This window comes from Pimephales promelas, chromosome 13 (genome assembly GCF_988280905.1).
Source record: "Pimephales promelas chromosome 13, fPimPro1.hap1.1, whole genome shotgun sequence".
Lineage (NCBI taxonomy): Eukaryota > Metazoa > Chordata > Actinopteri > Cypriniformes > Leuciscidae > Pimephales > Pimephales promelas.
The window spans coordinates 29,578,389-29,594,096 of record NC_142781.1 but is presented as its reverse complement, the minus strand read 5'-3'; the positions used below and the strand labels follow the sequence as shown (position 1 = coordinate 29,594,096).

Sequence of the window (15,708 nt, the reverse complement as noted above, 5' to 3'; positions counted from 1 at the left end):
AGATTCACAGCTAAGGAATTTCACAATCAGATACTGAGATACTGTGGATGAGCATGACACACTTCTTAAAGTGCTCTTACCACCAGTTTCTTGACCAAAGATTCTCTCTCGGCCACCATGTCCTTCAGTTCGGCTATTGTCTGCAGATCTTCAGGCCTGCTTTCTCTGTTCCGGAATTTGTCTTCTGTCCCCTCCAACCTGAGGAGCAAAGACATGTCTTTAAGATGAGGATTTCTCTTCAACCTTGAAATGAGTGTTTAACAATGTCTAAATGCATAGCTGCAGCCTATTATTAGCATAATAATAGCATTTTAGCAATTTAGCAATTAGCATTTTTTCTCCAGTTCAAGATGGTGGACGGAGCGAGAGAAATGTAGATTATATCTCATAAAAATATATAAATAATCAACTATTTTACACAATTGTTTGTGTGTTTTGTGTGTTATTATGCTAATTACAGTATTGCAGCGTTAGCTTAGCAACTGAAATAGCATGCAGAGTGCTATTTGTGTGGGCTGTAGAGTTGCTAACTATGTAGAGCACTACAAATAGGTCACTTGGCAGCAAGACAACTCACAACTCTCTCCAGTCTGTTTACAATCAGTCTGTCATCTGTTTGAGCTTGTGACTCATTACTGAGAGTGAAATTTGACTATTCTGACACTTTGAGCTCAGTTAGAAAGCAAAGCTGATGGCGTTGCGCTTTTAACACAGAATTAATTAAACACCATTGATCAGATCCCCACGATGATATGGGCATATACACTTCATTTTCTCTATTTCTCATTGGATTAGTGTTATAGTTAAAATCATCAGAACTTTTGAATGCCCGTTACTCAATCATTCCTTCATCAGGAATTCTTTGATTATAAGTGTCGTTGAGAATCAATATCTCTGTGTTTCTGCGACTTTGGATGTTTCAAAATGTTTGATGAATCTTCAATGAGCATGCAATGTCACTCTTCCCAGAGGTATACGGTGTTGAGATCGATGGCTGTTTTCATATGAAACCTTCCCTAAGGACTTTACAACTACTTGTAATGATGACTTAACAACTTTACAAATCAGTTCATCCATCCATCCATATCCATCCTTCCATCTATCTGTATATCCATCCATTAGTCAATCCGTCTGTTCATCCATCCGTTCGTCTATCTATATATCAATCCTTCCATCCATCCATCAGTTTATCCATCCAACCAATCTATCCATCCAACCAATCTATCTATTTATCTATCTATACCCATCATTCCATCTATCTGTATATCCATCCATTAGTCAATCCATCTATCCATCCATCCATCAGTTCATCCATCCATCCATCCATCCACCCAGCCATCCTATCTATCGATATCCATCCTTCCATCTATCTGTATATCCATCCATTAGTCAATCCATCTGTCCATCCATCCATCCGTTTGTCTATCTATATATCAATCCTTCCATCCATCCATCAGTCTATCCATGAGTCCATCCATTCATCTGTCCATCAGTTCATCTGTCACTCAGTTCATCCACCCATCTATTCATCAGTTCATCCATCCATTCATCCATCCATCCATCCATCCAATTTATCCATTTATCTATCTATACTCATCATTCCATCTATCTGTATATCCATCCATTAGTCAATCCATCTGTCCATCTATCCATCAGTTCATCCATCCATCCATCCATCCATTTGTCTATCTATATCCATCCTTCCATCTATCTGTATATCCATCCATTAGTCAATCCATCTGTCCATCCATCCATCTGTTTGTCTATCTATATATCAATCCATCCTTCCATCCATCCATCCATCCATCCATCAGTCTATCCATGAGTCCATCTATTCATCTGTCCATCAGTTAGTCTGTCACTCAGTTCATCCATCAATCTATCCATCAGTTTATCCATCCATCCTATCTATCCGTTCGTCTATCTATATATCTATATATATATATATCTCTCTCTCTATATATATATCTATATTACAACACATCTTAGGGTTAATATTAAGAAATGTGCATTGTGCAATAAAGAAGTATGCAAAATAAAGTTTAATCATATTTATATCAGTAAGTCTCAACCAACGATATAAATACAAATTGATATAGTTTTTTTTTCCACTAGGGTATCTATCTGCTTATCAATATAAACGAAATAACTAAAACTTTATCAAATTAAAACTATATATTTACTGTATACAGAGTCATAATAGCAGTTCACTGAATGGGCGTTTCTGAGTAAATAAAGTTATAATTAAGCCTATTTTTCCATTTAAAATGACAGCAGCAAAGCCTGCACTCGAGCGGTTAGAGTAGTGAAGCCCATGCGCCGCACATGAGGATCACTGCACACACTAAATATTCATGAGGCTTAAATAGGTTGAAATTTAAAACTAGTTGGAGGACTCGATTTGGGGAAACTCAGCTGTCATAATAATTAATTGCAGAGAGGACAGGACTGTCATTTCAATAGGTTATGTTTAATTAGCTGGCTGTGTATCTGCTCTTCAGGGACACCTGGAGATGGCAAGCTTAGGAAAACGCTGAGGGATACAAGTTCTAACTGCTTCACACGAGACCCCATTCTGTTCAGTCACAGATTGACTGCTTCTCACACTAAAAATACTTGCACCGGGCAAAAGTCCAAAACATCATTTAAAGGAATAGTTCGCCTTAAAATCCTTTACTCAGTCATGTCATTAGAAAACCTTTAAACATGAATCTCACTATATCATATTAAACTATTTGCCAATTTAAATGTTTTTTTAAGATGTTTAAAACAGTTTGGAGGAAGAGTTTGAAAAAAAAAATCTTTTGCAGTGTAAGTAATTCCCACAAAAAATCTTTTTTGAAAAAATGTATCTGATTTTTCCCCCTTTAAATCAAAGGTTGTAATACTGCAGTTCATCTTAGAGCTGGTCAGTTTGATTCAAGGCTTAGAGCTCTTTATTAAATAATTTCTTGAAATCTCTATGAAGAAACTTTCATCCAGCTCAGAATTTATTTCTTTGCTCTAATACAAATGTTCAGTCTGTGAAAGACATTTTCAAAAGACAACACACTTCCTGCTATGTACTACTGATTTTTATTTAAGGCATGCTCATTTGTGAACAAATGACTCAAATGAATTGTTTTTTTTAGTCAATCAAGCAAGCAAAAAAAAAAAATAATAATAAAGAAAAAAATAATAATAATTCAAATGACTTATTCAAATTATCTGGCAGTAAAATTGAATTTTGTTTCCCCAAATATGTATTCTATTAATATTTTTTTTTTATTAAGTACCAAAATAATCACTAAGAGGATTCAATACCACTAGGGATGGGAATCATAAAGATTTGAACAATTTTGATTCTATATTCAGGATCAGAAACCAAATAGACAGATGCCAACTAATGACATTTGGCATTTAATAATGGCTTATATTTGTTGAAATCTCACATATGATTTTAGAATATCTGGAATACGGCTCTGGACAACTTTTATTGGTGTTATGGCGCTTGACAGAATGTGTCTGCATTCGAATAAAAAAAAAAAAAAGCAGCAAATAGGGAAATTAATAAATGATAGAATCTTCCTTTTTGGGGAACTATTTCTTTAAGATCAGTATAGCCTTTGTCTCATAAACAAGAATTATCAATAAAAAACATGAACCTCAGATATTTTGCATGAGGAAAGTTGCTTTTGTTGAATACAAATCTATGTTTCCCTTGTATTTTGTATGGTATAGGGCCTTTCCATGTCATTAAACACATTTCCAGAATCTAAATTATTCATTACAATTAGTAATTGATAACACTGAGCGCATTCAGGGAGTCAGATTAACTATTTTTACCACAAGGCAAGCTGTTAATAGCTGGATTTGTTGGTGCTCTTGTCTTGTTCAAGTATACCTAAATTAGGTCAACTCTGACAACAATATCTACAGTCAAAGAGTTCTTCAACAACCCCGCCAACTTTCTATATTTATACACACACGCAAGCGCATAAACACCTACTGTTCATATACGGCTGACTTTGAGTCTCAAATTCATAAAATCTACTAACTGATCTAACATATGGATTCTTTCCATTGCACAAAGGGCTCTTTCGAAGTTCTTTAAAATGTTCTTCACACAAATAAAAAAAATTGGTTCTTTTAAAGGCAATTATGTAAGATTCTTTGATTTAAAATATCCAAGAGAACAATGTATATTTTGATGACTTGTGAACTTACATTATCCCAAAGGTGTCCAATATGAAAAATCAGCTATTTTAACCAGTGTGACAGCATGTGTCATTGAGTCACCTGTAAATGACGTCATATCCGGGTCACTCTCGATTTCCACTTTTACTTCCGTAGAAACCATGGAAACACCAAAAGACGCTTTAATATATTATGTGTTTTATAAGACAGGTGAGCAACTGTTTGGACATCTTTAGTCTTATTGTTAGAATCTTTCATTTTCTACATTTACTGCGAGTAACGTTTTTTACCATGCTATTTTGTCAAGTGGCTAACATAGCTGAGTCAGAAAGAGCTTTATTTTTGTAGTAACAGTAACACAGCATTTTCTGATATCGATCTGTACTGCGGTGTGCAACAAGTGAGCGATACCAGCCACCGAGCGAACGCACAGAGTAACGTTAGTATGATTGTTTTGACTAAGTAAAACACTGCTGTGTTACCCCACAATTTTAATTTGGCAAATCAACTGACCAGTATGAGTAGTAATTCAGCATTAGCAGCTATTTCATTATAATACACATACTGTATATTACATAAAAACATCCACTCACAGGATCTGCAGGGCTTGGATCTTGTCCTTCAGCAGTTCCTGGGCCTTGTTGAAGTCCGACAGCATGTTCTGTGTTTCTCTGTGGTGGAGAGCGTTCAGCTCGGCCATCTCCCGCTCATGTTTCTTACACAGGTCCTGCTCATGAGCTCTGAGAACACACACATATACGCACATGACATACTCTCAATGATCCTTCAAAATTCACTCATGCCTGAATTACGTACAATAAAGCACAACAGGAAGGTTTGGAAGTAAAAGGAAGTTTTCTTAAAAAAAAAAAAAGTATTTGTGAGTCTCATTATGAAACAAGTAAAGACAACAATACATTATATTTTTAATGAAATATTAGGGCTGTCAAAATAAAAGTTTGTGTTTACATAATATATGTGGGTGCACTGTGATAATTATTTTGTGTATATATAAATACACACACATGCATGTATATTTAAGAGAAAATATTATTTATATATAAAATATTTATATTTATATATAATATAAATTATATATAAATCTATATACAGTATATACATGAAAACATTTCTTAAATATATACAAGCATGTGTGTGTATTTATATATATACATATATTATGTAAACACAAACTTTTATTTTGGATGCGATAATGTTGTAATGTTAATGTTGCTCGCCAAGACTGTATCTATTTGATCAGAAATACATTAAGACAGTTATATTGCAAATTATTATAATATGCTGATTTATTATTATCAGTGTTGCCTATAATGTTTTGGGGGAAACTGTGATACCATCATTTTCTTTTTTAGAATTCTGATGAATTAATGAATCAATTAGAAGTACAAAAGTACAAGAGTACAAAAACAACAGTACTTATTTGAAATAGAAATATTCTGAAACATTATAAAGTTCTTTACTGTCACTTTATCAATTTAATGCATCCTTGATGAATTCAAGTATTAATACTGTGCTGTATATTCAATTTATATAAAGATATTACGACTTCTTTCAGGAGAACATACCTTAGTTCAATTGCGGTTATTTTTCATAAGCCATTCATATTTTTTTTTCTTTTTTTAAACAAATCTCACTATATTTGCCTGTGGGAAGAAAAATAAACTTAATTCGATACATATTCTTGTCTTTTTAAAGGATGTTTAAAACTGTTTGGAGTATTTGTTTGGGAAAAAATATTTTGCAGTGAAATAATTCATTCCCTCAAAAGATAAAGCAATCTCTCTTTTAAGCGATTTTCAAATATTTTCCCCCCCTTTAAACAAAGGTTGTAATATTGTCGTTCATCTCAGAGCTGATCGGTTTGATTCAAGCCTTAGAGCTCTTTATTAAATAAAAATGGAAGCAAACGTGCACAGTTTGATTATTTGCACAGGTTATGATTTATTGGCACATGGATCACTTCCTTTGATTCCTTTTGATTATATTAAACTTTCATCCAGTTCAGAGTATATTTCTTTTCTCTGATTCAAATGTTCAGTTTGAGTAAATACCATTTACAAAGCATTGTGAAAGCAGCAGCCATTTTCAAGACAACACACTCCCTGCTACAAAACTATTTATTTTTATTTAGGATATGCTCATTTTCCATATTGCCATATAATGTTTTCCAAAACATTCTCTACAATACAGTCACACACTGTTATGGCTTCAGACGAAGAGCAATAAATCAGGATCTCCTCTCCGTAAATGATACGCCCTTGGGAAACGGCGCTCCGATTTATTTGCCGCTTTTATCTCAGGACCTGGATATGTCAGTTTTACATAATTAAAAGTGAAATGAGATCGGCACCCCGTCTTGCATTATGTTGTGAGTTACTAAACAATCACATCATCTCAAAACAGCTGCTACTGTATGTATAATGAAATGCCTTTTTAACTTATTAACAAGAGTGAAATATTAGCATCACCCCTTAAATAAAAATGACTGTGATGAGTTCAGGTTTTTTCAGGTTCAGGTTTGATTTCTCTTTTTAAAAATCTTTTTTTTTTTCTTTAAACCACTAAAAAAGACTAAACACAATCAAAAAGAGCCTGACAACAACAAAAGAACTGTGAGTAAATTGATAGACAAATCCTGACTTTCTAGTCGAGAACCTGGTGTGCTTTTTTCTTTCATTCCGGTTGAAAATATTTGAATTTTTTATATCTCATTCATCATCACCAATGACTCTTGTCACATACAACCAAAGGAGAATGTAACATTAGTTGTTTAAAGATTAACAATGGTCTCCACTCTTAAAAATAAAGGTTGACTTGGACTCAAGTTTTAAAAATGACTCAAGTCTTTTATCCTTAACTGCTCTTTATCTTTATCACTGGAGTCTGAGACAAGTCTGAAGTCTTTATCACTGGAGTCTGAATCAAGTCTGAAGTCTTTATCACTGGAGTCTGAATCAAGTCTGAAGTCTTTATCACTGGAGTCTGAGTCAAGTCTGAAGTCTTTATCACTGGAGTCTGAATCAAGTCTGAAGTCTTTATCACTGGAGTCTGAGTCAAGTCTGAAGTCTTTATCACTGGAGTCTGAGTCAAGTCTGAAGTCTTTATCACTGGATTCTGAATCAAGTCTGAAGTCTTTATCACTGGAGTCTGAATCAAGTCTGAAGTCTTTATCACTGGAGTCTGAATCAAGTCTGAAGTCTTTATCACTGGAGTCTGAATCAAGTCTGAAGTCTTTATCACTGGAGTCTGAGTCAAATCTGAAGTCTTTATCACAGGAATCTGAGTCAAGTCTGAAGTCTTTATCACTGGAGTCTGAATCAAGTCTGAAGTCTTTATCACTGGAGTCTGAGTCAAGTCTGAAGTCTTTATCACTGGAGTCTGAATCAAGTCTGAAGTCTTTATCACTGGAGTCTGAATCAAGTCTGAAGTCTTTATCACTGGAGTCTGAATCAAGTCTGAAGTCTTTATCACTGGATTCTGAATCAAGTCTGAAGTCTTTATCACTGGATTCTGAATCAAGTCTGAAGTCTTTATCACTGGAGTCTGAGTCAAGTCTGAAGTCTTTATCACTGGAGTCTGAATCAAGTCTGAAGTCTTTATCACTGGAGTCTGAGTCAAGTCTGAAGTCTTTATCACTGGATTCTGAATCAAGTCTGAAGTCTTTATCACTGGAGTCTGAGTCAAGTCTGGACTCTTTATCACTGGAGTGCGAGTCAAGTCTGAAGTCTTTATCACTGGAGTCTGAGTCAAGTCTGAAGTCTTTATCACTGGATTCTGAATCAAGTCTGAAGTCTTTATCACTGGAGTCTGAGTCAAGTCTGAAGTCTTTATCACTGGAGTCTGAATCAAGTCTGAAGTCTTTATCACTGGAGTCTGAGTCAAGTCTGAAGTCTTTATTACTGGAGTCTGAGTCAAGTCTGAAGTCTTTATCACTGGATTCTGAGTCAAGTCTGAAGTCTTTATCACTGGAGTCTGAGTCAAGTCTGAAGTCTTTATCACTGGATTCTGAATCAAGTCTGAAGTCTTTATCACTGGAGTCTGAGTCAAGTCTGAAGTCTTTATCACTGGAGTCTGAATCAAGTCTGAAGTCTTTATCACTGGAGTCTGAGTCAAGTCTGAAGTCTTTATCACTGGAGTCTGAATCAAGTCTGAAGTCTTTATCACTGGAGTCTGAATCAAGTCTGAAGTCTTTATCACTGGAGTCTGAATCAAGTCTGAAGTCTTTATCACTGGAGTCTGAATCAAGTCTGAAGTCTTTATCACTGGAGTCTGAATCAAGTCTGAAGTCTTTATCACTGGAGTCTGAATCAAGTCTGAAGTCTTTATCACTGGAGTCTGAATCAAGTCTGAAGTCTTTATCACTGGATTCTGAATCAAGTCTGAAGTCTTTATCACTGGAGTCTGAGTCAAGTCTGAAGTCTTTATCACTGGACTCTGAATCAAGTCTGAAGTCTTTATCACTGGAGTCTGAATCAAGTCTGAAGTCTTTATCACTGGATTCTGAATCAAGTCTGAAGTCTTTATCACTGGAGTCTGAGTCAAGTCTGAAGTCTTTATCACTGGATTCTGAATCAAGTCTGAAGTCTTTATCACTGGAGTCTGAGTCAAGTCTGGACTCTTTATCACTGGAGTGCGAGTCAAGTCTGAAGTCTTTATCACTGGAGTCTGAGTCAAGTCTGAAGTCTTTATCACTGGAGTCTGAGTCAAGTCTGAAGTCTTTATCACTGGATTCTGAATCAAGTCTGAAGTCTTTATCACTGGAGTCTGAGTCAAGTCTGAAGTCTTTATCACTGGAGTCTGAGTCAAGTCTGAAGTCTTTATCACTGGATTCTGAATCAAGTCTGAAGTCTTTATCACTGGAGTCTGAATCAAGTCTGAAGTCTTTATCACTGGAGTCTGACTCCAGCTTAAAGACTTCAGACTTCAGGTCAACGTGTGATCGTCAACGAGTGGATCTCTAAGCTGGTGTGAGTGAGTGGAGGCGGGGCTTATTTACATATTTATAGAAACCTGTATACTAAACGAGGCAAGGGTGTAGAGTTACAGTACATTCAAGCTATCTTAAGGCTATTTTCAAGGAATCTGTATTTAAATATGTAATTTTGGTGATCAAAGATAAAATGATTGACTACAGGGGGACTTTAAGAGTGAAGGACAACCCCATGCATAGAGACGGGAGGTGAAATGTACTCATCCCTAATCAAAGACTCACCTGATCTGCTGATTGGCCTCGCTACGGATCTTCAAAACCTCTTTGCCTTTGAGTTCCAGCTCCTTGGTCAAAGTGCTGATGTTCTCATTCAGGGTGTGGATCTCGTGGTCCAGATCCGCAATGTGCTTCTTCCTGCGACTGACCTCATCCTGCAGATCTGAGATACGACTCAGCAGCTCATGTTCCTGAAAAACAAGAGCATTCAATGTCAACCGAAGCCACGATAAAAACCAGACTGTCCTTACTTGAGAATGCCATGATGTGTTATGTTATGTAAGAGTGTGGATTGTTTGATGGGTTCATCTGTGGTGAAGGCTCTTCCAGAAACTTCTGAATTCAGACACACATGGGGTTCCCACGGATGCTATTTTCACTTCGCACTTGAGACTATGTGGGGATCTAATATTGATGGCACCTCTCTCGGTTTCTCTGTCCTTATCCAATACATGAATAGTTCTGTTATGAATAAATAAAAGGTGGGAGCCGTCAGCAGATCTACAGCATTGCATAGAGGTTTTAGCAGCACAGTTTCATCTCTTGAGGGATGCCAGAAGCTAATGGGCCTTGAGTTCTAAAGTTACTGAAAAAAACCCCCAACTTTTTTCGTCAACTTTAAGTATTTTATTTAGTTACTTTTTTTTGAAATGGCAAAAAATATAATGTTTCTGGTGAAATGCTCTGTAAGAATTGAGTAATCTGTTTTAAAATAAGTGAGGAAACTCTTGCAGAAAAACATCTCAGAGCACTGTGAAGATTTATGACTTTAAATATGACACTGAATATAACAAAATACTACCAGTTGTAGCACTCATCATTTCACAGTAAGAAAACAAACAAATCAATCAATTTCAAATAAGTTTTTTTTTTCAAAGTTCGTAGTTTAATTCCACATGACTATTGTTTGCCCTCTCTCAGACCTTTACAATTAAACACAGGGTGTTTTGTTACTTACTTTTAAAGTTTTTACATGCAAATGACATATGCTATGATTGACTAAACATTCTGTAGGCAAAATGACTAATATAACCAACCTGATTTTACTGAATACTAAAAAGGTGTTTTCCATGATATGGCATCCATTATAAGCAATTGTTTGTGATTGCACCAACAAACTGAGACCTATACCACATAAATGCATGAACCTAACTTTATATACAGCACTTTCCAAAAATAGGGTACAAATAAGAGCCTTTAACTCTTTAAGGATATTCCTTTAATATGATGACCTCTTAGATGTCAAAAGGAAAATTTGATTTCTCAGTTAATCACAAAAGAAATTTCAAAAGCAGTAACAACAAAATGTACTGTATTCTTGCAACGTAGGTAGTCTCTACACTGAAATGTTGATACACAGCCGTAAACATCAGACTCCAGTACAACCCAGGTTAGATTAATTAGATGCCGCTTGTCTCAGGCAATTTTCCACTCCACTGACACTTTGACTTTTAAATGCCTTATTCACAGGAAGTAGAAGAAATCGTCCTGGATAATGCAACTGAGCCAATTTCCGCTTTAATGTGGTTAATGGCTCTTGCTTAATCAAATTACAATCTGCTCATCCAACTTTGAATGTCTGTAAATATCATTTCACACAACAATTAGCTTACTAACGGTATCAGTGTGTGTGGCAAAAAACAAAAAACAAAACCTGTGGTCCAGAGGGGCTTCCTCCGGGGACAAATTATATCATAAAGGACGCCAACGTCAGCAGAAAATGTAATAAAATGGCAAAGATTTGTGTGTATATCCCCGGTGTAAAAACTATGTCTAACGTATACTCACTTACATAATTACAAATACATCACAACCATTCCAGATGACTGTGGAATACCCTGAAAGAGCATTTTATCTCCAAACCACAACAGATGGTTCATCTTGAGAATGAAGCATAAAGCAGCACGTACACTTCTAAGAAAATCTGTCCAAATAGTAAAACCATTGAGTCTTTGCCAAGCTCTGTTTCTCTCACTCTGCCCAGTCTACCTCAGCAATGATATTATGCTTCAGAGCAGTCCAATATCCATAAATTCACAGACAAGGAAAGGGAATTGAACATACTTAGCCTTCTCTCATCAGATTCACAAGGAAGTCTTACAATGAACATTTGAATATCTGGACAATCTGGCCCCTAAAAGAAAGAAGAAACTGAGCCCTGCTGTACACCAACAGCATGTCAACAAAACATCTGCTCTTCCTGCTGTCATTATAGGCTATTAGCTCAGTAAGTCTCTATTAATCTCTAAACTATAACCAGGGGTGCACATAATATAGAGCGCAGATGCGCATGAAAAATAAACAATGCAAATGTGGAGGGAAGCGCTTTTGAGTACCAACATTTTTGGGGACAATGACACGTTTGCTTACTGGAGAAGGATATTTCTCCATGTCTGGTAAGATAGCTATCATGATAAGTGTATTAATTTATTATTAGTTGTTAATAGGGGTGCAAAAGATCACAGTTGATCCGTGATCCATATGGACAAGGCACGCATGTGGTTCGTGGATGAACTGCAAAGTTTAACCATCATAGAGTACAAGTTTATCATTTGGACGTGTTTTGTCCTGCCAATTTACACATTCAAACGATTTTAAATTGCGAAAATTGTGACTCGCGGACTGTTATCTATCAGACGCACACAAAGAGAGAGAGAGTTTAGCAGAGGGTTTATTCCTCTTTACTTGCACTTGAACAGACACACACTCGAAATGATACCCGTCAAAATACCCATCTCGGCAAGTGGTCTCTAAATTATGTCATAAGGCCGTGTGTCCACCAAAGCGTTTTTATCCAGCTGAAAACGCTAGACGCTCTGCTGAAGACGCCGTGCTTTGGGCGCTTGAGAGCGTTGTGGCAGCGCAGCATATTTTCCGTTGAGACGTTTCGTTGCTATGATACAGAATATCCGCAGCAGTTGAATGTTGTGACAGTTGGTCGGTGGGGTATTAGTCCCGCCCCTCCTCCACTGTGATTGGACGGCTGGGTAAAAAGGGACATTGATGAGCGCTGGGTTTTATCCAAAGTTGAACATTTTTGAACTCCCAGCGACCAGTAAAAAACGCTGGGCGATCGGCGCTTCAGCGTGAAAAAACCGCTCAGCGCCTCGGTACGCTCATGGCGTTTAAAAAACGCGCCGCTCCCATTGAAAACAATTGAAAACATACGCCAGGCGCGTGGAAAAACGCTTTGGTGGACACACGGCCAAAGTGAACAGTTGAGAAAGAAACCGGATGTGTGTCAATATATAAAGTCTGTGCATTCGGTCTTAGACAACAGCAGGAATATTAGGCTGCTGTCACTGTGTCGATGTTAATAAAATGAAAAAAAATACAGCCTAAAACAAAGATAAATCTATATTTAATTTCAACAGTGAACAAATAGTGTTATAGTGCGGAGAGTAGAGAGGAGGAAAGTGATGACGACAGCTTAGAGGATAAGTGTGAGTACCGAGCAGCATCTCCAGGTGCTCCCTTGAGAACCAAACAATTGACTATAACACTCATGTGCTGAGGCTCAGGTGTGTGTTGGGGAAAAACAAAGCAGTCTTTATTCCGTGACCGCTAACTGAATGTGACGTTAATGTGCTGGAGCAGAGCTGTCAGGGGGTCTGCTCCTGACATTTCCATTTACACTAACGCTAACTAAGACTGGGACTCCAGCAGACCACAGGAGCAGCGCCCTGGAGAAAACAGCGGTCCGCTTCTCCTCGTGCTCATGCTCTCAGACAGACACTCGCTCACGCTTTCTCTCACACTTGACTTGAGGGTAGACTCTTTTCAACTTGGTCACCTAACAACCATCCAGACCAACATATTCTCATCCCAAGACGTCAGTTAGATGACGCGGGTAGGTTTAGGTCTGGGGTAGGGTTAGATAGAGTCATCTAACTGACAAAAGCGTCAGTTAGATGACGTCTAGGGATGAGAACGGGCTGTCCAGACACCTTATAAATGCCCTGACAACGAAATTTTCATTCTTAAGGGCTGTTCACATCAAGAACAAAAACTTTAAAGATAACTATACTAGAATCCACACCAGAGGACGATACAGTTCAGTTAATTCTGAGTACAAGCTGCAGTTTTGTCGTCTGCTACTTTAAATGCTCGCGCTCTTAGAGCAGAATGGATTCTGATTGGCTGTTAATGTTTTTATCGTTCATCAGTTGGAACAAATCATTTTGAAAGTGACTTCAATTATATAGTTTCTCTGTTCTCTATTCTGCTTTAATATAAGCAACAAAATCAAAATGCAAATTACATTTATGCTTTGTCATTATGGTAACAACCTGCTTTTGTACTAAAATTTAGATTTTGATTGGCAAATTTGCCTGGACCGAGGTCGAAACACATGGATAAAGGCAGGGTATTACATAATCTGACTTCATACTGTATGAAACCAGCTTTAGCTGAATAATTGATTGTAAATTTTGAACACACAGTGTTTGAAGAGTGCAAGTAAGAACCAAGCATCAGGTCAAAATTTACCTTTAAGCTCTGGAAAGACCCTCAGGAAATGTCACACCTGTCATGACCGAGATAAACCCGGACAATCAGTCATTTGACATCAGCAGGTGTCCCTTTTCCTAAAGAGTCGTGGCTTTAAAAGTCCAGTGCTTATTCTACTGTACAGAAAGAGCTCTTTCAGCTCTTATCCCTGAAGTTGAAAGGGTGTAATTTGCGAGGGCTGAAGTTAACGTCTATAACCTTTTCCATCAAAGACGGAGGAACCTATAAATGTCTCCCTGGAGGAGTACTTCAACGCGTAGGATAACATAGGCATCATTAATGTTGGCCCAAGCCAAGAGGCATGCAGACAGTTGAGAGGAGGCTGATTAGCAGGTGTCTGGGTGGATGTGTGGAGTTGTGCTCTCCTGGGCATAGCACCCCAAAAAAAAAAAAAAAAAAAAAAAGCCTGAGCGAGGCTGGATTGATTTCAGTGTTTTGCTGATCAAAAGCTTCTCGACCGAGGGGGAACGGCACAGGTCATATTAGTGGGATGGGTGGGGGAGGGTTTTGGTCTGGTGGCACAAGGTAGTAGAGTTATTCAACCACTCACAAGATTGATTTAGAGAATAGAGAAGCGTTTTTGTTTTTGAGTTTTTGAGAAGAATTTATGTTATGTAAGAGGCACCTTTATATAGCAACCTGTTTCAATCTAAAACACTCTTTTGTGAGATTTTAAATCACTTCATGAAATAAAAATAACCACTATTACAAGAAAAATAGACTTTGAGACAAGTCACTTTGGGAGATAAAAAGTTATATATAAAGTTATAAATGTGAAACAATATTGAATCACTTCATGAGATCACTATTGTAAGACAAAACAGTGAGATATTAAGACATCCTGGAACATAAAAAGTTACAATTATGAGACATAATATCATAATTAGATAAAAGGTCACGTTTGGAGATAGCATTTCAATTATGAGAAATATTAAGTTACATTGTGAAAGAAAAATATCATATTATTGAAAAACATTATTATCATCACTTAATGAGATTAAAAACTATTATGAGAATAAGACAAAAAAACAGTGAGATAAGTCACTCTAGGTAAAAAAAAAAGTCATAATGATGAGAAATAATATCATAATTCTTTAATATTATGTCACACTGGACAATATAAAGTCATACTGTGAAATATTAAATCAATTCATGCCTTAAAGGACAACTCCGGCGCAAAATGAACCTTTAGTCTAATTACACATTGTTACCTAGTCAACCGTTATCTGAGATTTGTTTTCATGATTGCCGAATGTAAATAGTTTTATCTCTAAAAACAGTTTAGCCTATAACGCTAGTATAATGCTAGTATATAGGGCATAGAGTAATGACAAATAAAAATCGCTTGTTATTACCCCTAAAAAGGCTCAAAATAGCCCCATACCAACACGACAGCATATTAAGGGTCCCTACATTCAAAACGAAGCATTGAGAACTTTGTCAGTGTCCATACAGTTTAATAAGCAGATATTTTATACACACATTAAATTTCGCGAATACAGGAAGAAGCCATCTTGGAAAAATAGTCTCTACCAGTCGATCTACGAACGCCGATCCAAGTGCGCTGGTGAGATGTGAATAAGGTGATAAAGTGAGCGCGAACAGTAGGCTACGTGTTCATATTGAAGACAAATAAACGGTTTGTGTTTGTGTTTCTTCTGGAAACAACGGACCATATGAGATTCTGCACAGTTCAGCGCACATGGATCGGCGCTCGTAGATCGACTGGTAGAGACTATTTTTCAAAGATGGCTTCTTCCTGTATTCGCGAAGTTGACTGTGTGTATAAAATATCT

The 15,708-nt window shown here is 36.9% G+C and overlaps 1 protein-coding gene across 5 annotated transcripts in view; it reads right to left on the bottom strand.

Moving 5' to 3' along the window:
• fam184ab (family with sequence similarity 184 member Ab) overlaps positions 1 to 15,708 on the bottom strand; it is a 164,909-nt gene that overhangs the window by 9,698 nt on the left and 139,503 nt on the right. For all 5 annotated transcript variants that reach the window (XM_089118852.1, XM_039692940.2, XM_039692941.2 and 2 more), the window contains 3 exons: positions 9,410 to 9,594; positions 4,770 to 4,916; positions 81 to 198 (listed from right to left, as the gene is read on the bottom strand). In XM_089118852.1, coding sequence (XP_088974978.1) covers positions 81 to 198; positions 4,770 to 4,916; positions 9,410 to 9,594 — 450 coding nt within the window. The remainder of the gene's footprint in view (positions 1 to 80; positions 199 to 4,769; positions 4,917 to 9,409; positions 9,595 to 15,708) is intronic.